At 44.8% G+C, this 20,856-nt stretch overlaps 1 protein-coding gene across 2 annotated transcripts in view; it reads right to left on the reverse strand.

The window, feature by feature from the left end:
* LOC126539960 (proteasome adapter and scaffold protein ECM29) overlaps positions 1-19,772 on the reverse strand; it is a 467,228-nt gene extending 447,456 nt beyond the window's left edge. For both annotated transcript variants that reach the window (XM_050186788.2, XM_050186787.2), the window contains exon 1: positions 19,672-19,772. In XM_050186788.2, the coding sequence (XP_050042745.1) occupies positions 19,672-19,702 (31 nt within the window). In that variant the 5' untranslated portion in view covers positions 19,703-19,772. The remainder of the gene's footprint in view (positions 1-19,671) is intronic.
* Positions 19,773-20,856: the final 1,084 nt, after the last annotated feature.

A 20,856-nucleotide genomic window follows, 5' to 3' on the forward strand; every position in this document is an offset into this window, starting at 1 on the left:
GTATAGCCGAAAGTGCTTGCTCTTGGCCCAGTGAATTCCCTGGAAAGAGTCGTTGCACAGCTGCCCTTGAGATGGGGAGGAGGCTCACGAACCGAGTAGTGGTTTGATGATGGGACCAGCGCATGTCGACCATCAGCACAGGTGGAAACAGGCGATGTGGGACGACAAGACTCAGAATGATGCAACGGTTCAAATGACGAGAGCTGCTGTCTCGAGGTGGTGTAGTGAGCAAGGAGGGCTGCCCACAAGTCCTCGTAGAAGATGTGGCTGGGGGTGGCAGCCAGAGCCTGGAACGTAGCCGGGGCCTGGAACCTTGTTGATACAGAAGTGGCTGTCTAGTTGGATGAACCACATGTCTGGCGCGTCGATGCAGGATTGCGGGACATCTGCCGGACCACGCGAGGCCACGTCCTTCTCACCTTGGTAGAGTCGGTGCACTGACGCTGGCATGGCTAGGCTTGGTCATGTGGTGTCATCAATTTGTGGGAGGCGGCGCAAAGAGGTAGCCACCGTGGCCATGGTTTATTTAGGCTGGTCAGCTACGGTGCCGCAAGGTCTTGGGTGCTGCAGCTACTGCGGCTGCTCAGGTCGAGGGCGCTAGCGTGTTCTATTCTCACACTATATGCACGCGAGTCCATCTTCTTCACTGGCTCTGGAGGCGATAGTCAAACCGCTACAAACTGCTTGTTTGCTAAACAGTGACTCACTAAACATGACTTCTAGTGATCAACAGTGCTTGAGCAAGAGATGTCTTACAGCGCCAAAGTTAGGATAAGGGAACTTCATCAGGGTGGCAACTGATTACCTTGGCAGCCTTTATATTGTTCTATCCCCCCCATTTTTCTTCTTTTAATTTTATTGTATTTCATGGTTTTTCATAGTGCAAAGCTCTATTTCTTCCTAGCTCGCAATTTCTGAACAAAAAAAAGCTGAGTTGCCACCAGATTGAAAATCTATGTTAATATGGCACACTTATGTTCTGATTTAATACAAAAAGAATTATACGCACACTTCGGATGAATTTTTGCTGTCCCCATCAGCACTGCCTTGAGATGCCATATAAAGTCCAGGTGCTATACGATTACAGCCCGTGTGACATATCCTGTGGGTGCGAGGGAAAGCATGACACTTTCTTTGTCTGTGAGCTGAGAAGGATGGTGGCTTGATGAGCATCATCTTCCTGCACCCCCAATGTTGAAGGTCAATCAAGCAGTTCTCCAGCACTGGACCGGCCATGACTATGCATGGCTATTTGTGCAGCTAAGCACATTCATAGCCAGCGCATCATATCTTGGAGGTGATATGCTGTGGCTGCAAAGGCTAAGGGCTAGCAGAGACGGTAGGTGCCTTCATGCCATTGTCTTCCCATGCGCCTAGTTTTGTATGTAGCGCAATTTCAAGTATTTAACATGTATTCAAGTGAGCAGCATCACAAAGCATTCACTCCCTGCTGCCGGTAGTCTTCATCACACTAGCCTTGCGACTACAAGTGCTCACGGTCATCAAGTAAGATCTGGTCATGTTCATCTGTGTGTGCGTGACACCATGCTCATTAATTTAGTAAGAAAATGTTTACTGCAATTTATATGCTGATAAACTTGGGAATCTTACTTCAAATAATTGTCTATTACTTTGTTATATCATTATCAAGGTATTGCCATTCAAGCGAAACAGACTTTTTGTCCCCTTATTTCTTGGAAGAACTAGTAGCACCACCAGCCTTCTCATATTCCCTCCTTATCAAAACAAAATCATCATCCCTTTTTTGAACATTTCTACTTCCCTCAACCTGCTCTAGGCACATGCTTATTTCTACTCTCCCATTCGGGGTGATTCAGGTAAACAAAGACTGCCAAAAGAAAGCAGTTGCTGCCCTGGTGAAGATAAGTGCCCTTGTCAAAACATTTACTTATTCATTTACCTACATATCATCCAAATGGGCTTTAAACTAGGGGGATAGACAAATTATGCCCCTGTCACACAGCAAATCTAATGTCATTTACAATGAATTACATTCGCTCATGATGACATTTGTTTGCTGTCCCGCAGCAAAACATAATAACATTTATTGCAAATTACATTTCCAAATGAATGAGTTCGCCAAACTCATTCACATTCGTTTAGGAACCGAACGTGTATCCTCAAAACCAGGAGCCTACCGGTAAACTTCACAGACAGTACACGCTTTATTTTTATATTTAACAACAAATAACTATTGTTCTGTGGATTTTATTACCTGATTATTACTTCAAAGGCATTTAAGTAAATCACAGTGCATAATTACAGAAAGCTACTCTCAATCCAGTGATTACACAGCCATATTTGGCTTTAGCTGTAGCAATCATGTTTGCTTGTACTGGAGCATCGGCCGCGGTCATTTCGATTGACTTGATGAAAATGCAAGCGTGTTTTCATATGGTGCGCACCGACGATGTGGATATCAGGAACCCACATGTACATAAGAATGACAATTGCATGCAACTACTGTTCATATACCTCTTCAGCAGATGTAGCGGACGCACCCGTTATATAGTGCCTAGAATATACTTGCTAGTGCAGCGACCGGAGGGCTCTCCCAATAGGAAGGTGGCCGCGTTAGTGCTGCCTTCCAACTTTGACCACCAGGGGCACTACATGTCATTAAGGTGTCGGCGCAGGTGCCAGTGGCTCCGGTGCACTGCAGTTGCCCGTGCAGTTCCATTTGCTCCATGTGAAGTGTTTCATTCAAATGTGCAGTACTCTTCGCTGTCGTGCGGTGCACGATAGCAAAGTTGCACCGACTAATGATGCTAAGCGTGAAGCATCAAAAGAACAGATTGGTGGGCTAGCTGGCACTGCATAACTTGAAGTTAAGCGCAAGAGAGCACGTGGGACAACAGAAGGGGACGAAGACACATCACTGTGTCTTCTGTTTTGTGTCTTCACCCCCTTCTGTTGTCCTACGTGCTCTCGCACTGTACCTCAAGTTATGCAAAGCATCAGGGCACAGAGAAGACGTGTTTCGTTCCCCTGTGTCGGAGCAGAGAATAAAGAACAAGCTTTCAGAGTCGCAGTGGCCACTGGTCAAATCCGGACAAGGTATCTCTGTTCAGCATGCTGTCGGACCCTGCACGGCTTGCAGAATGGAAGCGAATAATGGAAAGGGGGGGACCACAAGTTGACTCCATGTGCTGCCTGCGAGAAGCAGTTTTAGATTTAAATCAAGAGAGAACTTCTAAAGTTATGGTGGATGGCGTCGTCAACGAGCTTGCCCGAGAGGGACTGTTTATTATTATTACTTTGGTTTTCTTGGACTGTTTTTGTGCTATATTAGTTGTGTGACAGTGTACATGAAAATTTACTGTATATATGATCAGAGTTTTATTTTGATTGTTGCTTTATTCTCAAAAAAGGAAATGCAATTTGAGATCACCGCATAAAAACTATTTCTATGTAAAGAGAGTTGTGTCTTTTGAATAAAAATGCATTATATTGAGTCTTATTTTGATTTCTTGTGTTGATTACTACAGATGATCATCGAAGACAGCAACATGTTGGGAAAAAGCAAAGGTGTCCTCGCATTCATTTTGCATATATGCGACACTATTTAACATCTACAGACTGATACATCAACATTGTGATTCAGCAAGCAAAAAGTTATATCGACAAAAACATCAACATACATTATCCAAGATGTGAGACCCATATTGACATCTTCATCACTGGACTGGAGCACTGTGATCCCTAGGGGTTTAACAAGAAAGCGCGCAAAAGCTACGCTGCGGTAATATCGTGGCAAAAGAAAAAAAAATCAACCAGCTTTTCTAATACCAGCACCACTCACACAATGGCTACTATGATAGACCCGATCCGAGTCTTTCTTTTTTTACTGGCCATTAAGAAAGGTAGCCAGGGACAGGTGATTAAATTCGCTCAGCAAGACTGTGTATGCTGCATCTGCAATTGGGGAGCGCGATCGCAGTTACTGGATCGTGATCCAAATTGCCGTGACGCATGTTCACCCACAATGACTAACGGTGAATTTGGAAAATCGCACCAGTGCGCCCCAATGCACCGTTTCATCCAATCATCGTCGCCCCAGGGCGCCCCAGTGTGTGCCGGTGTGATTTGCCAAATTCACCATTATTGTGATCAAGGTGTAAACAAACCTTCGGTGTTTGTTTCAAGTGGTGTCTTAAGGTGATTGCTCCAAATTCAACCTTATTTAACGATAGACAAAATAATAAAGATCAGCCGGGTAGCCCGGTGGAAGTAGGTGTCCAAAGTTTCGTCAGCCTCCTCACACTGTTGGGTTCATGATTTTTTCTTTTTCTTTTTTTCGGATAGGGCTAGGTTGGCATGTTTGCCTTTCACCAGTAAAGCATTGAGACAAAGGGCTGTCAAGGCAAGGACAAAGACAATTTTCATGGTGAAAAGTGCAATGCGTCGGCACTATCAATGCAGCTCTACGCCGCGAATGCACGCGACTGCACCTTAGTTCAGAGGCTTTATACTTTAGGGATTGGCAGCGCCGCCACCGGTAGTTGGGGGAAGGCATCACCACCGTGACCACGCAAGCGCACGCCTTCGGTGCACTAGCTAGTATATTCTAGGCACTATATGCCCATCGTGCTTTCCGCCATGTTGCTTGCCTGATCTTTAGCTTGGCTTTACTCGACTTAGTTGTCAGTGTCGACAATTTACTGACTTAAAAGCACGGTGTGAAAAAAAAATTAAATTATGGGGTTTTACGTGCCAAAACCACTTTCTAATTATGAGGCACGCCATAGTGGGGGACTCCGAAAATTTTGACCACCTGGGGTTCTTTAACGTGCACCTAAATCTAAATACACTGGTGTTTTCGCATCTCGCCCCCATCGAAATGCGGCCGCTGTGGCCAGGATTCGATCCCGCGACATGGTGTGAAAGGGAGCATCACATATTCCAACAGAATTCAGCATATTGGAAAATAATTATAGGACAAAAATACATTTGATGCTATTTTTGCCTGTTTCTATTTTGTTTTTTCAACTATCATTATTGTCATTATTTCAAGTGACATTCGTTTTTGCCATGTGACAGTGCACGGTGATAATAATGTCAACCGCAAGAAATGTAATTAGTTGGAAATGACATTAGCTTTGCCGTGTGACAGGGGTATTATCCCCTATACTTTAATGCCCACATAATGTGCACCATACAAAAAAGGTGAAAAGTTGGTTCCAGAGATGTCTTTTGTTCATCCACTAGTTATCCCTTCAAACGTTCGTGTGATCCTCTGCCTTTAGAATTCTACATGTGCTTTGTAATGATTATGTATGTGGCTTTCAGCAAATTTGAAATTCGTTGTTGTTGTGCACATTTCATGAACTTGGATGCAATGTGTGTTACTAAGATAAAAGAACTTACAAATCCTAGCTCAGAATTTAACCTCATAATCTTGCAATACTTATTATGCCCTTTTATTTGTAGTGGTGTCATGTTTTCTATGCCATACTAAACTTAGATTTGACACACTTGCTGTACTTGAGTATCATTCACACCGACAGAGGAGATCCCACCTTCCTTGTGATGTAATCAAAACCTGAATAAACTTTCAACACTTTCTGTGGAGAGAGAATAACGGGCAACTGCAGGGACAAGCCACTGCACACAGGCACCATGACATTGGATAAAGCTAGGCAAGTTGGTAATTCACAGCACCGTGCAAAAGATGTGGACACTAAAAGTAAGCCATGTGTCTTTCTTTGTTGACCTTTTTCCGAGTTGATCAGACAAAGCGCACTGAATAATTGCAGCAGCCATGACAATGTTTTAATGCAATTAGTATTCTTAGCCTATTTTGGCCATTTTTGGCCTACCTAGCTGGCCTCCTTATGCTGCCCTTCAAGAAAAGAATGAACTCAAATTTCTTTGGTGCTGGGTGGAATCGAGCCCGCATCACATGGGCTCCTGAAGCACAGCAGCCCAACAATTTAACTCGTGCCACAAATGTTTGTATGCAGCAAGGGATCGATTCTCAGCACTAGCACACCCTGGCGCAATCTTAGAAGCCACGAGTACTTCGTGCTCACACCACTAGATGGCGTAGCATGTCCAGAGGAAAGTGCGAGAGAGGAGCTCAACTGCAGTACGCGGCTTCGCATAACACATTTTGGTGTTGGCAATGAAGTGTATCACTACGTTGCTTGAACGCTAATCGTATTAATGTCAACATTCATCACGAGATGGATTCTGCCAGAATTTCTTGCTCTTGCCAGAGTCACTCATCTGTTGAGACGTCTAACGGTGTCCAGTCAATGGCCATCACAGATTGTCGTAAATGCAAAAAGTGGCAGGGGTCTGGCAGAGCTACCGGAAAGGGCAGACAGTCTTTCAAGTGAAATTTACGGTTGCCTGTTCTGTGCACATTAATAACACCTGGCTCTGGCATTTATGACAATCATCTAGTGACTGGGCAAGTGTCAAGCAGTTGGGCTTGTTTTATTTTGCAGCACAGATCGACAAGAAACAAAAATAGGGTTACTGCATTGATTTATATTTTTTCTTTACTGCTGTACTATAATCACCTTCAAAATTAGTAGGTTTATGTGCAAGTTTATTTTTTATGTCCAGAAAATCTTATAGGACCTCTTTTACGCATTATGGCTGTCACTTGGTACACAACTTGTGCATCTCCACAGAGCAGTGTCACACCATGACATGAAGCACTAACACATCATGTTTGTTTGTATTTTGCTCAATCCATTAGCCTTTCAGTTATTTCACGGTACAGATAGCAATGTTCCTCTATGTCAAAAGATATGTCAGTTCCTTATGTGCAGCATACGCAAAGCAGAATTTTTTTTTTTTTTAAGACAGAACTCCAGGAGAAAGTTGATGTCATAGATGGTAAGATAGGACAAAATCTCTCTTGCCCAAATCTACTCCACCTAGCTCCTTCAAGTCCTCCAAAATAAAAGCTAGAAAAAAAAATCATGCAATGTTTTACGCATGCGTATATCTCCATGTTTCTCACAGATCAGTAGTTGAACAATGGAATGAAGACCCTTGTCGAAATGCTAGCTCCATAGAGTTCCCAATTGCTCGACTGCTGATGAACACTTCAAGCCTCCATCTTCCTGTATACCTCTGTCTTGTTTAAAACAGGATAAGTCACTAAAGCCAGCAGCCAACCAACGCAGTACTTTTTAGTTTATTCAATCTGAAGTATGAACCGTTCATCAGCAAAGTGCTTGACAAAATCTTTCAGACTTCCAAGCAACCTGTGATCTGCACACTTTCGCGAGCTATATCAGCATTTATCTGGGTTTTGTTTCACAATTGTGTAGGCAGCCTGGCAACGGTGATGCCTAACTTCTGAATAAAAGGCGAGCCAGTGCAATATCAGAGTCTGATTATCTGCAAGTCAATGCATGGTGCCAAAAGACCTCATTCAAGCCCACCACCCCATCTGCTGAAATGGCATCATTGAAGTGTTACCGCCACCAAAGCATCTGCTGCGGTCTCAGACTGCTGCAGAAAACTGGATGAGATTTTGTCAACAGATGGGCCTCTAATTTAAAGCCACAACTGCGATGCCAGAACAAACATAGGCCTAGAAGAGAAACACCAGTTGCGCTGCCGGCACACTGGATTCTATATGCCAATATGGACTGAGTTTGCGCACATGGAACAGCACAAAATCACTGAAAGAGTACATGAACCCTCTGACTGGGTAAGCCCTTATGGCGCTGTCCTAAAAAAGAATGACCATCAATGCATTTGTATGGACCCTAGACACGTTATTCGATGCTTAATACGGGAACACTATCAGCTCCCATCCAGAGATGAAATAAAGGCCAAAATGGCAGGTGCTAAGGTGTTCAGCAATCAAGACACAAATTTTGGATTTCACCAAATTCTGCTCAACAAAGCATCACTATTCCGTACATTTGGCATGCCGTTTGGCCGGTACCATTTTCTTAGGCCGCCTTTCGGAATTTTCACTGCGAGCGAGGTGTTCAGAGGGCAATGAATAACATCTTTGATGGCCTAGACAGAACACAGGTCTACATCTACAACATGATTGTATGGGATGCAACGCAAGAGGAGCATGACTGGCACCTTTGAGCCACCGTGGCTGCAGCACAGGCAGCTGGAACCCTGAACCGTGAAAAATGCGCTTTTGGTGTTGAAGAGGTAGAATTCTTGGGCGACTTAATTTCTTTCTAAAGACTGCATCAAACCAGATGGAAAGCTGATAAAATGCATTGCTAGCATGCCACTGGCCAAGTCAAAGCAAAGCATATAGAAGCTGTTGGGCACAATAAATTTTCGAACTTCTCAAGGAGGAATAAGAATGTACGTGCATTGTTAAAGGGGATCACTTGTTTGACTGGACAAGTGCGCATGAGAGAGAGTGGAAAGAGTTGTGTGATCTGTTAACAGCACCTGTGCTATCAGTATTCGATCCATCAAAACTTTCCAAGATATTAGCAGACACATCCAGCTTCGTGCTAGGTGCAGCCCTCCTTCAGTTGCATGGCAAGAACTGGCGCCCAGCTGCCTATGCTTCCCACTCATTGTCCGACGCTGAATCGAGATATGCCCAAATTGAAAAGGAAGTGCTTATAATAACGTATGCATGCGAACGCTTCCCCCATTTTATTATCAACTTCCACACTACAGTTGAAACAGATAATCAGCCCCTTCTCGCAATTGCCCAAAAGAACTTATGCGACGGGTCGCCTTGTCTCCAGCGTCTGCACTTAATGCCTTTTGCCATTTCTTTGCGGTATGTTCCCTGTAAGAACCTACTTTTGGCGGACGCATTGTCCACGATAGCAGGCAGCTAGAAGAGCGCCTGTGAATACGTGACAATTCATACAGCATCAGTCTTACATATTCTCGTCAGCCCAATGATGGCAGACTGGCTAGCGACAGAAACTAAGGATGATTAATAACTAAGGCAAGTAATTCAGGCCTTGGAAGGTGGCCACAGTGTCACAGGCTCACTACCACCTTTCGAAGTGGAGCTAACATGCATAAACGGTGCACTGCTGCAAAGGACAAAGGTTGTAATCTTGAAATTGCTCAGGAATGCAATGCTGCAATGACTACATGAAGGACACTTGGCATAGCAAAATGCAAAGGAATGGCAAGGCTACAAAGCACTCACCAGGTATAGGTGCACAAATAGCAGAAATTTTATCAGGCTGTCCCACGTGCCTACCTTTTGCATACTGGAAACTAGTGAACAACTGTTGCCAATAAGCCATCTCCCTGCTCTACAATGGGCTCACGTAGGGGTTGACCTCTTTGAACGCATTGACAAAACACATCTCACCATACACGATGCATACTCAAGCTACCCTGAACTGCAGCTCCTTTCACAAACTACAAGCCATGTAATTGACCAGCTAGGACTAATATTGCACGGCATGGAATTTTACTCAAAGTATGCACAGACGGCGACCCTGCTTCCCAAGAATTTCGTTCGTTTGCAAAAAAGAGTGCAAGTTCACTCATAGTTTCAAGCTCCAGGTTTCCTCGCTCAAACGGGCTGGCAGAGTTGGGTGTGCTTGTAATACAATACAATACAATACAATGCAATACAATACAGTTTTATTGGCCCTTTTTTTTATACACATGAATCTGCTGGTCAGTCTAAGCACATAGCGCTTGTCGGCTGACCTGGCAGCTGGTGGATACATCAGCATTTACAAGGCTCAATGATGCACAACACAAAGATCAGATAGCAGGATCCTGCGCGACATAAAAAGAAATAGAAAGAAAGGAATCGATGAACAGAAAAGCAAGTATAACTTGACAAGTTGCAATAAGTATACTAGATACATGACGTAAGATTGATCATGGAATGGATCATGACCCTAAAGCCACACAGAATTGTCATTCTTGCATTGTTTCTAAGCACCACTCTCTTATCTTTTTCACCAGTGTTCTTTTTACAATATTGCATAAATCATCACTGAGATCATTAAATACCACTGGGACATAATACTTCCTCGTTTTTTTACCATAGTTTGTGAAAACTCTTGGCTTAACATATCTGTCTGTTTTCCTTAGTGCCACTTCTTTGTGGACAGCTAACCTGAAATCTCTCGCAAAATAGTGCCGCAGAACCACTGAAAACCAAAACATTTCGCTTACCTTGAGCATGCCTAGTTTAGAGTATTTTTCTTTTGCAGAAGCTGTGTGTAAGACTATTCCATAAGATATACTATTTACTATTTGTTTGATAAGCTTATTAATCGTTTGCCTTTTGTATTCTGAGCATGTGCCATATAAAGTGATTCCATAGCGCAAAATAGACTCCACTAATGCTTTGTATATTGTAATTCTTAAATTGAGAAACATTTCCCATGCAAATTATAACTTAAAGCTGCCATAGTTTGTAACCTTTTGCACAAGTGTTCCACATGATTATTGCAAGTTAGGCGTTCGTCCACAAGAAGGCCTAAATATTTTACCACCGAATCAGTATGCAGGGGTGCACATTCACAAGTGCTGCAGGTAGATTTGTGCAAGCATAAGGGTCGGTCGAGGCTTACATGTCTATGTGGATTTCTAAAACATAAAAATTTCGTTTTATGAGGGTTGACAAAAATACAATTTTTCCAAAACCCCTCCATGATTTTATGTATATCTTCTCGAAGGTGCGTGCATCCTCTCTCATATTCCGCAGTACCTAGAATAAGCGCGGTGTCATCTGCATATTGGAATATTTTGGAGTTCAGTTGTAAATTGCCCAAGTCAGTTCAGTGACATAAATGTTAAAAAGTATTGGTCCCAAAGTGCTACCTTGTGGTACACCGTATTTTATTACTTTATAGCTACTGTATTCATTCTCAATTCTAACAGATTGTAATCGATTGGAAAAGTAGTTAGCAAAGAACCTGTTAAACGGACCTCTAAAGCCTAAACTATTAAGCTTGCTTATCATTAGAGCGTAGTCTACAGTATCAAATGCCTTGGTTAGGTCCATGAAAATTGCTAAAGCGACACGGTTGTTTTCAATGAGATTATTAGCGTAATCAGAAACTTCTTCCAGGAGTGCGATTGTGTTTCTATTTCTTGTGAAACCAAATTGAGCTGGATTATGCAGAGAAAATTTCTAACAAAACGACTGCATCACATACGCAATATGTTTTTCCATTATTTGCGCTATAGCGCACAAAACTGAGATTGGTCTGTAGTTGGTATAGTCTTTTTTACCGCTATTATAAACTGGCCTTATGATCAAAATATTTAGCTCTTGCGGTATACGCGTAATGCATGCTGATGGCCGCGCCATTGGTGGCGGCCTTGCGCAGAACGCACGGGAGAGGAGCGAGCCGCGCGCCATAGCACGCCGTAGTTTGTTGTGTCGCTGATAGTGCTTCTCCGTCTTATTCGTGTTTTCAGAGCAAAATAGGCAACACCCTTCGCATGTGTGGGATGGCCAAAGCTTCAAGGAACGTCGAAGAATTGTTGCAGGGTGGGGGGCTCAAATAACGGCGAAAACGTGCCGGCAATATGGTTCTAACTATTCCCCGCAAAGCCTCATCATCGGGAGCAACGGTAGCAATGGATTGTCGCTACGGCGGGAAATTTCTTGTTCTCATCCTTTCCTTTGTCGCTTCGGTGTTTTTTTTTTTTACTCGATCGTAGTTAGACGGGTAAGCGACGAAGTTCGTCTGCAGTGCAGCATGCGGTTTAAAGGCATTTCGCTAAAGTTCGGAATGCCGTTTGCCGCTTATATTGTTTTCCGCTTCTTTACCGCGTTGGGCTAGCTAGGCAGCACGAGTGCATGAGCGCATTGTGTTATATGTTAAAGCTACAGAAGTTTGCAAGAACTGAAATTGTTAGTTATATGTGGCCCGGTAAATCCTCGCACCAGCTGTCGCGCTCTTCATGTTTTTACATCTATTTTATGCGTGGCTTCACACATGCTTAACTATTGCTAGTTGCTTCATGCATAACTCTTGTTGATTCTTTTGAGCTGCGAGGTTTTCACCCTGCCTCGTTTGTGAAGGGTATAAATCCCGCTGCTTCTCATCGGAATGACACCAAGCAAGTGCTTCTTTAACAGCTTTATTCATTTCGCCCGAGGGCATCTTAGATATTGTGGTTTTTTTGGGAAATGTGTTGAGAATATAGGTAGCTCAGGGCGAGAATTGCTAATAATTGCTGCATATGGTATTTTTGTTCCATTTTTCGTAGAAAAGTTCGCGTCACGTTTGGCAAGTCATCACACCTTGATGCTGTCTGAGCAGACTTAACACGCTGAGTGATTTGTTTGTTTCACAACGTAGTCGCTTCTTGCAAGTGAATTTTGTACTCAACTGAATTATTTCTTATTATGCTTATGCCGCAGAGGACTAAACCCGGCCTTGCCGCCAGCGCTCATCTACTTTGACTGGCGCTGCTCTGCCTTTAAATATATCATGTGGCACCTCTCTCCAGTAACATAAAAAAGAAGTACTGAGAAGTTAGACTTTAGCTTTGTACGTTTCCAAGCAGCTCCCTTGGGGAATTTAAAATTGCAAAACCTGCATCGCGAACGGCAGTTCATCGGCGGTACAGCGCTAACACGCGCTTTTATTAAATTGTGCGTTTGGTGACTTCGTTGACTAGTGTACGCGTTTCTATCAATAAATTTGCAATTACTCTTCTTCGGGCGACTTTGACTACACTTATTCGGCGACATCACATGTATTCATCGGCAGAAAAATCACAACGGCATATGCAGACATCGCACCGTGCGGATTTGTTTTCCAAGTCTGCACTAACGACGGGTGCTTATTATTGAGGTACAGAAGCAGCATTACGGCAAGGCTAGAATTTTTTAAAAAATCACGGTCGAGACATCACATTAGTCAACAAAATTTGTCGGCTAGTTCACATGAGCTCCACTTCATGTAAATGGTCTTCATGGCATTTGTCTGCGGGACGCACCTGGCACGTATGTGGACCATGTTGTCCCAAACACCGGTACCATCGTGTTCATACCCGCTCTCACAGAGGTCTGCGTCTTCCCTACAGCTGTCACCGCAGAAGAAGCAGTTTGGCGCCCGAACAAAGGACAAATCGCAGCCGCGAACTTCAGCCACCCTTGCTGCAAAGCGTTGTCGTCTGCTACTGTTCCCGCGCGTACTGTTGGAAACGCCCGCTAGGTGGCTATCAGTGGCACCTCTATAGGCAGTGCGCGAGGCGTATAACGCCAGTTTCAAGTATGCCGTTTAGTATCTCTAGCAATACATCTTTCAGGTCATTGAAATGGACGTATAAATTTTGAAAACATATTTTATCTATTCCCGGCAGTTTAATCAGTTTCATCTGTCACATGATGCGCCAGAGATCCATTTCACTTATAGGTGGTAAAAAGGCCGTGTGTGCGCATACGCGAACTGGTTTGTACACGTCGGAGTTGGTGTCATTACTTTCAGTATTTGCGCAGCTGTTATGAATGTATCGTTGAACTTATTGCACACTGTCTGCACGCTTTGGTTGGGAAAGTCCTTTTTGAGCGTATCCTCGATACTGAAGTGTTTTGATCTGCCCATTAATTCATTTCCTATTTTCCATGTCATCCTCCTGTTATATTTGCTCACTGTGAATTGATGCAAGAAGTATCGCCTTTTAGCCTGTCATATTTTTTCAGTCACAAGATTTCGTAGCATACTAAATTCTCTATCAGTATCCTTGCTAAACATATCAGTATCCTTGCTTGGTGGCCTGTAAATGCCACACAATATGTATGTAACTTCTCTTTTGTTAATAGATAGCGCTATAACCTCTGCATTTTGAAAGTTAACATCAATCCTAGAACATATCCATGCGTCTTTAACAAAGATGAACACTCCTTTCGTCATCTTCCGGCTATTTCCTGCATCTCTGCCAGGCCTGGTCTCGCGGTTCATTCAGTTGAGGTTCATTATCTCATGAGTCATTCATCTATGATCAGGATTTCTTTGCTTCAATGTCACACATCTTGTAGCTCGATCATATATAGCTTGTGTGACGAAGAAGATCGGCAGGCTAAAAAGCCCCGTTGCCATCGCGTGGCTTATACCCAGTTCGTTCACTGACTGCGCCCTAGCTGCTGCTGCTGCGTTGGTCGCTGCTTCTCTAGGATCCGAATAAACCCCCTTTACAATTGGTGGAGCTGCTGGGTACAAGAGGAATTCTGGAACTTCGCAACCGGACACTGCAGCCTGTCTTCATTATGCCGGAAGAAGGACCACCGCAACCACAACCCGCTGCCCCGGTGACTACCATTGTCTGCCCCGGCCCGTTGCGTCAACGCGACCCACCCATCTTCAGCGGTACCGAAGACCATGACGTAGAAGACTGGCTCGCTGACTACGACCGGGTGAGCCTCCACAACCACTGGGACGACACCAAAAAACTGAATTACATATCATTTTATTTGAGCGGTGTCGCCAGCGTGTGGCACCGCAACCATGAACGTGATCTCACGACGTGGACAGCCTTCAAAACTAACGTGACGGAGGTATTCGGGCACCCCGCCATTCACAAGCTTCGCGCCGAGCAACGTTTGCGCAGTCGTGCGCAACAGTGCGGGGAGACATTTACAAGTTATACAGATGTTGTCGACCTCTGGAACAGCGTTGACGTCACAATGGCTGATGCCGAGAAGATCCGCCATATCTTAAAAGGCATTGAAGACGACGGCTTCCAGATGCTGTTGGCGAAAAATCCGGCGACAGTCTCTGAACTCGTCAGTCTCTGCCAAAGCTTCGACGAACTCCGCAAACAACGCATAGCCACCCGCCAATCTCCTCCTCAGGCGAGTTCAATGTCGAGCTTGGCTGTTTCCCCGGATAACACGTCGCTGCTGCTGCAGATCAAGGAGTTCGTCCGTGAAGAGGTGGCTCATCAGCTTTCTCTGATTCCCCTTACACACGGCTTCGCCTACGATATTATTGGCGAGGGATGTACAACTTCGTCCACAAATACGTACGCTCCTGCATTGCCTGCCAATGCCGCAAATGTGTCCCGCATTTCTCCACCGCACCTCTCCAGCCACTTCCCTGCCCAGCTCAGCCATTCGAACGTGTCGGCATTGATTTATACGGGCCTCTTCCATCTACTGGCTCCGGCAACCGATGGATTGTTGTCGCCGTAGATCATTTGACACAATATGCCGAAACCGCCGCCTTGCCTGCCGCATCAGCAAAAGACGTTGCCTCATTCATTCTGAACAACTTTGTTCTTCGCCGTGGCGCACCCCGTGAACTGCTGAGCGATCGGGGTCGCGTATTCCTCTCGGACGTCCTGCAGTCACTCCTATCTGAATGCCAAATTATTCACCGCACTACTACTGCTTATCATCCACAAACCAATGGCTTAACAGAACGGTTCAACAGAACTCTTGGTGACATGCTATCAATGTATGTTGCGTCTGACCACTCCAACTGGGATCTTGTACTTCCATTCGTCACATACGCCTATAACACTGCCTCTCAAGCCACTACCGGATTCTCACCATTCTTTCTGCTTTACGGCCGCCATCCCTCCAGCACCATTGATACAGTTCTCCCGTACCGGCCGGACCCTGCTGATTGCTCACCTGTTTCTACGGTCGCTCAGTACGCCGAGAAATGCCGACAACTGGCCTGTTCTTTGACGTCTGCTCAACAGTGCCGCCAAAAAGAGCGCCATGACCTCAGCCCACCCCCTCACCCCTTCCCTATAGACTCACTCGTGTGGCTTTGGGTACCGCCTGTTGCTGCCCCTGGCCTTTCGTCCAAGCTCCTCCCGAAGTACCACGGGCCATACCATGTGGTTGCGCAACCATCACCTGTTAATTACGTGGTCGAGCCCGTGTCACCATCTCCCGATCTGCGTCGTCGGGGACGAGAGACTGTGCACATTGACCGGCTGAAGCCATATTACGATCCTCTCACCTCTTCCTAGATCGCCAGGATGGCTACTCTTCAATTCCGGGGGTGATTGTGACGAAGAAGATTGGCAGGCTAAAAAGCCCCGTTGCCATCGCATGGCTCATACCCAGTTCGTTCACTGGCTGCGCCCTAGCTGCTGCTGCCGCGTTGGTCACCGCTTCTCTAGGACCCGAATAAACCCCCTATACACTTGAAATATTTGCACTAGTTTATTGTATGCCTTTAAGTGGTCAAGAGCTAATAAAGACGACCAGTTAGTATTCTTGATCAATTCATCAACTTCTTTGTTGTCTAAAAGATCCCAGTTTACACAGCTCCCTTCTCCTTCGACATATTTCTCTGAGAAGATAGCACCTACTATAAAATAATGGTCTGCTAGTTTTAGATTGATCACGCCTGACCTATATGATTGTTTTGCCAGCCTAAATATCATGTGGTCAATGCATGTTTTCGTGATTCTGTGTGCTAAGTACTCTTTTCTGGTGTAGCTGTTCATTATGTTCAGGAGTCCATATTCAGCTAATAAATTCAGGTAATCAGCAACTGCTGATCTTGCTTCTTGCAGAATATCAATATTGAGGTCCCCAACCAATAGTAACTGTTTTTCATTCATATGCTTTTGAAGGAAAGGGTTCAATTCATTCAAAAACATATCAGTATCCTTGCTTGGTGGCCTGTAAATGCCACACAATATGTATGTAACTTCTCTTTTGTTGATAGATAGCGCTATAACCTCTGCATTTTGAAAGTTATCAATCCTAGAACATATCCATGCGTCTTTAACAAAGACGAACACTCCTCCACCTCTTCTGTTCTCTCGACATAACACGTATTTTCGATAACCGTCTAAGTCATAGCAAGTCTGTCTGGTTGCATCTAGATTTACTACTGTTAAAACAATCCAGTCAGTAACTACATTTCGTGACAAGTAAACACATAACTGATCCTACTAGTGTTTTCTTATGCTTCGTATGTTTATGTGCAGTATGCTAATTTCTTGGCTAAGTCCATCTTCAATGATTGCATTCTGGATGTTTTTGTCCCATTCAGTGAATGACTCAAAAGCAGCCATAAACTTTCTTTTCCAAATCATTCTCTGCATCAACTTTAATCACTGAAGCACCTTCCACCTTTCTAGCAAAGATTTTACCGTTCCTCCTCCAGATAAACTTGTAGTTCTTCAGGTTCGCAAGGCTTCGACATTGCCGAAATAACTTTTTTTGATTTCGCGTCAAGTTTTCGTTTACGAAAATTTTATCACCCCGGAGGGCAGTTCTCTTGGATAGCCAAAGGTCTCAAGTGGCTTGGTCAGTGAACCTGACAATGATTGGCGGAATTTTATCTTTTCCAGCTTTGTTTCTGTGGATTGCTTCAAGTGATTGTTTTGCTGGTGCCTGTATTGAGAGCCTTCTGCTAAAGCCCGTAAGTATTTGGTGCAAATCTTGTTCTGAGCTTTCTGGTATTCCATGTATTTCAATGTTTTTTCACCTGGAATACCATTGAACGCTATCTAGACTTTCCTTTAGCTGTGCAATTTCAGCGTACTTAAAAGAGTTTTTTGGCCAGCTCTTCTGATGTTTCTTTCAACTTTTTTATTGTCATTCCCCGATTCCGCGTCTTATCCACAAGTTCATCATATTTGGAAGCCAGCATTTCCATTGACTTTTCTATTGCCTCTTTTGTTGCACATTGTAGATCTACTTTCTTTTCAAGGCCTTCCAGGCGTCCTAAAACTGTGGCAAGCATTTGGCTCATGGTGGCAATCTGTTCGTTTAGCAACTTTGACCCATCTGAGTTTTTTTCAACTGTAAGCTGATGTTCATCTTCATCGCTGCTTTCAGATTCCGAAGACTGGTTATCTTGTTTCAATGCCACACAACTTTTACACTCCCAGCAAGCGATTTCTGTTTCTGTCATACTCTTAATGTTTTTTTTTAGCAATTCTCGAGCACTTCCCGGCATGATACCAACTTTTACATTGTTTACATAGAATGCATTGGGCATCCTTTTCAAGCAGTTTGGTACATGACGTGCATTGTTTTCTCGACATCGTTAACGCACACTAACCACAAGATAGCCACCAAATGTGCAATCCAGTGGAGCATAGAATTAACTTAGGTTATATCTTAAATTTCTCTTACCAAGAGGCAAGAAAAAACGGTCAGAGCTGTGTTCGATGCTCCACCGGACTGCAGGATGGCAACCTTTGCCGTGTCCTTTTGTAGGCTTGAAGGGGCCCAGTCCGTGCGTCAGTTTCCAGGCGTCATCTCCAACGACTGCTCATATTTGCGCCGAAAAGGTGCACAGAATGCTGCCTGCCGTCAAGGAACTTCCACATTGATAGCAGAAATTTACCGGACCGCACGCCGCAGGCACCAAGTCGATGGCAGGTGCGTAGACGTACGAATGGGCCTAGAGACAAGAAAAAACGGTCAAAGCTGTGTTCAATGCTCCACCGGACAGCAGGGTGGGATCCTTTGCCGTGTCCTTTTGTAGGCCTGAAGGGGCCACTCCCAGTTTCCAGGCGTCATCTCCAATGGCTGTTCATATTTGCGCCGAAAAGGTGCGCAGAATGCTGCCTGCCGTCAAGGAACTTCCACGTTGATAGCAGAAATCCACCAGACCGCACGCTGCAGGCACCAAGTCGATAGCAGGTGCAAAGACATACGAATCAGCCTAGAGGCAAGAAAAAACGGTCAGAGCTGTGTTCGATGCTCCACCGGACTGATGAGGAAACACCAACTCAAAAAACACATTGTAGGCCAAACAAGATTTATGGGTCAGTCTTCTGAATTACTGGAGGATGGAAAAGCACCCTGCGAGCTGCTCATGGGCAGATTGCTCAGGGGTTGAATACCCAATTTTGGTGAAATGCCGAGCTCCCGAAGGCAAAAATGCACATCCAAGCCAGCCAGTTCAAAGCAAAAAAGCCAGCCATCCTGCACTTCCCAGGAATCCTCAGCAACACCTGGGCACCCCAGCTCACTGCCCAAGGCCAACAGCCCTGCTATTCACCAAAGCACAAGGACAAGAAATACTTTCACACTACATTTTTGCATCGAACGTCTTTTTTAGTGCAGAAATGTCCACAGTTTGTGTGTCCGGCACCTGTTGACTCATACAAGTGCAAGCGGAAATAAACACACGGCTCAGCGTTGCACCGATATTTTGAGCGAAATATATTGCGTTAAAACACATTGTGCAGTTCTGGCCGATACTGTACGCTAATTTCGGGAGGGCTTCGGCGCAGACAGTACGCATGACGAACACCCCAGCGATTTAACAGCGCGGCAGACAGGCGCAGCAAGGCCCCTGTAGCGTCGCCATTTCAGAATGCCCAGGGGCGCTGCAAAGCTCGCAACGGTACAGATAGCGGCCCACGCGTCCAGTCACTCGCAGATACACAGCACCAAAGCCCTGGGATCAATTGGAGCACACTAAACAGCGTCGAAACAAAGGAATGCCGAGCATGTCGGAAACGACAAATGTTGCGAGATGGTTATTTTCCAAGCGTTTTTAATGTACTGACTAAAGGAAGTCCGATAAAGTGTTGCCGCACGATATAGTTTCTGTTAGCGACACGGGAACCGAATAAGAGTATACGATGTAGAACTGCGGAACAATCGGAACGAGACACATTCCCTTCGCATTGCAGAAGATAGGAGTGCATTGAAAGCACGGCAGGTATGACAACACACGGGCACTTCTGCTTTCTGAAAGTAATCACGCATGACACTGCATACCTCACGCAATATTATATCGGGGAAAAGAATCGTCATACCGGCTTCGTTTTGAGCGTCCGCTTGAGCCATGACTTTCGTTTACTTTCGTTGGAGTGTACTAGACATTGGTCAGTAATGAACGTCTCTCGCTCGCTGAGAGTCGGAAAAATTTGCGAGGGCGCTGCGAGCGAACTGGTTGCTGTTCATTCTTTATATGATAAGCATGGAAAGAAAGCTACAAGGAAGCAATCCAGGGTATAATTTGTCGTACAGATTAGGCGGAAAGGTTATTGAGCAACGACTACCGGGTTTAATGTATGCGGACGATATTGTACTGTTAGCAGATAGCCAGGAAGATTTGCAAACTCTGTTAAATTACTGTGGAGAGGAAGGAGACAGTCTCGGTTTCAGTTTTAGTGCAACTAAGTCCGGTGGGATGTTTTTCAACGATACAACTGATCAGAAGCTTACAATACAAGGCCATGAAATACCCCAAGTGGCCGAATGCAAATATCTCGGGGTATGGTAGATAAAGGGCAGAGGTACGCGGAAAAGCAAGAACAGTCTCTCGAAAGGGCGAAGAGATGCCGGGATAATGACACATATGGCATTGTGGGGGTACAACATGCAGGTACGAGGTATTGAGTAATGGTGCCGGGGCTTACTTTCGGCAATGCGCTCCTATGCTTCAAGGCATAAGTTCAGTCAAGACTACAGGTTTTCCCGCTCAATTTAATCCAAGCGCCAGTCAATTTAATCTAAGCGCCAGTCACTTAATCCAAGTGCCAGTGATTTTAATCCAAACGCCACTCAATTTTATCCAGACACAACGGAATTCAAGAACCTTTGGATTTCAAGACTTCTGAAAATTTGCGAACATATTATGAGTTAACACCTTGAACATGAAAGAGCGGGGTTATCATGGGGGTTATGGTATAGTGAACGAGAATGTATTCTAGTGGCGCGAACGGCGACGCCCAGGCACGCCGTTTCGCACTGACGCCGCGAGGTGGCGCCACTGCAACCTTTTCTACCAAAGGTTTCAATGCATTCCGGCTATTATCTGGCATATACCGATGTTTCTGTGCGCTTATTTAGTACGAAACGGCGATTCCTTCCTTATGGAGATTTATTTGGAGCTGCACCTACGTTAGAACGCGTTAAATTCGAAATTGAGCTTGCCTTCACGGCTGCACTAGCTGCGGAAGTGCTCACCCCTTGTAATTTACTGGCGTTAGCTGCGG

The sequence above is a fragment of the Dermacentor andersoni genome, chromosome 2 (genome assembly GCF_023375885.2).
Source record: "Dermacentor andersoni chromosome 2, qqDerAnde1_hic_scaffold, whole genome shotgun sequence".
Taxonomy (NCBI): domain Eukaryota; kingdom Metazoa; phylum Arthropoda; class Arachnida; order Ixodida; family Ixodidae; genus Dermacentor; species Dermacentor andersoni.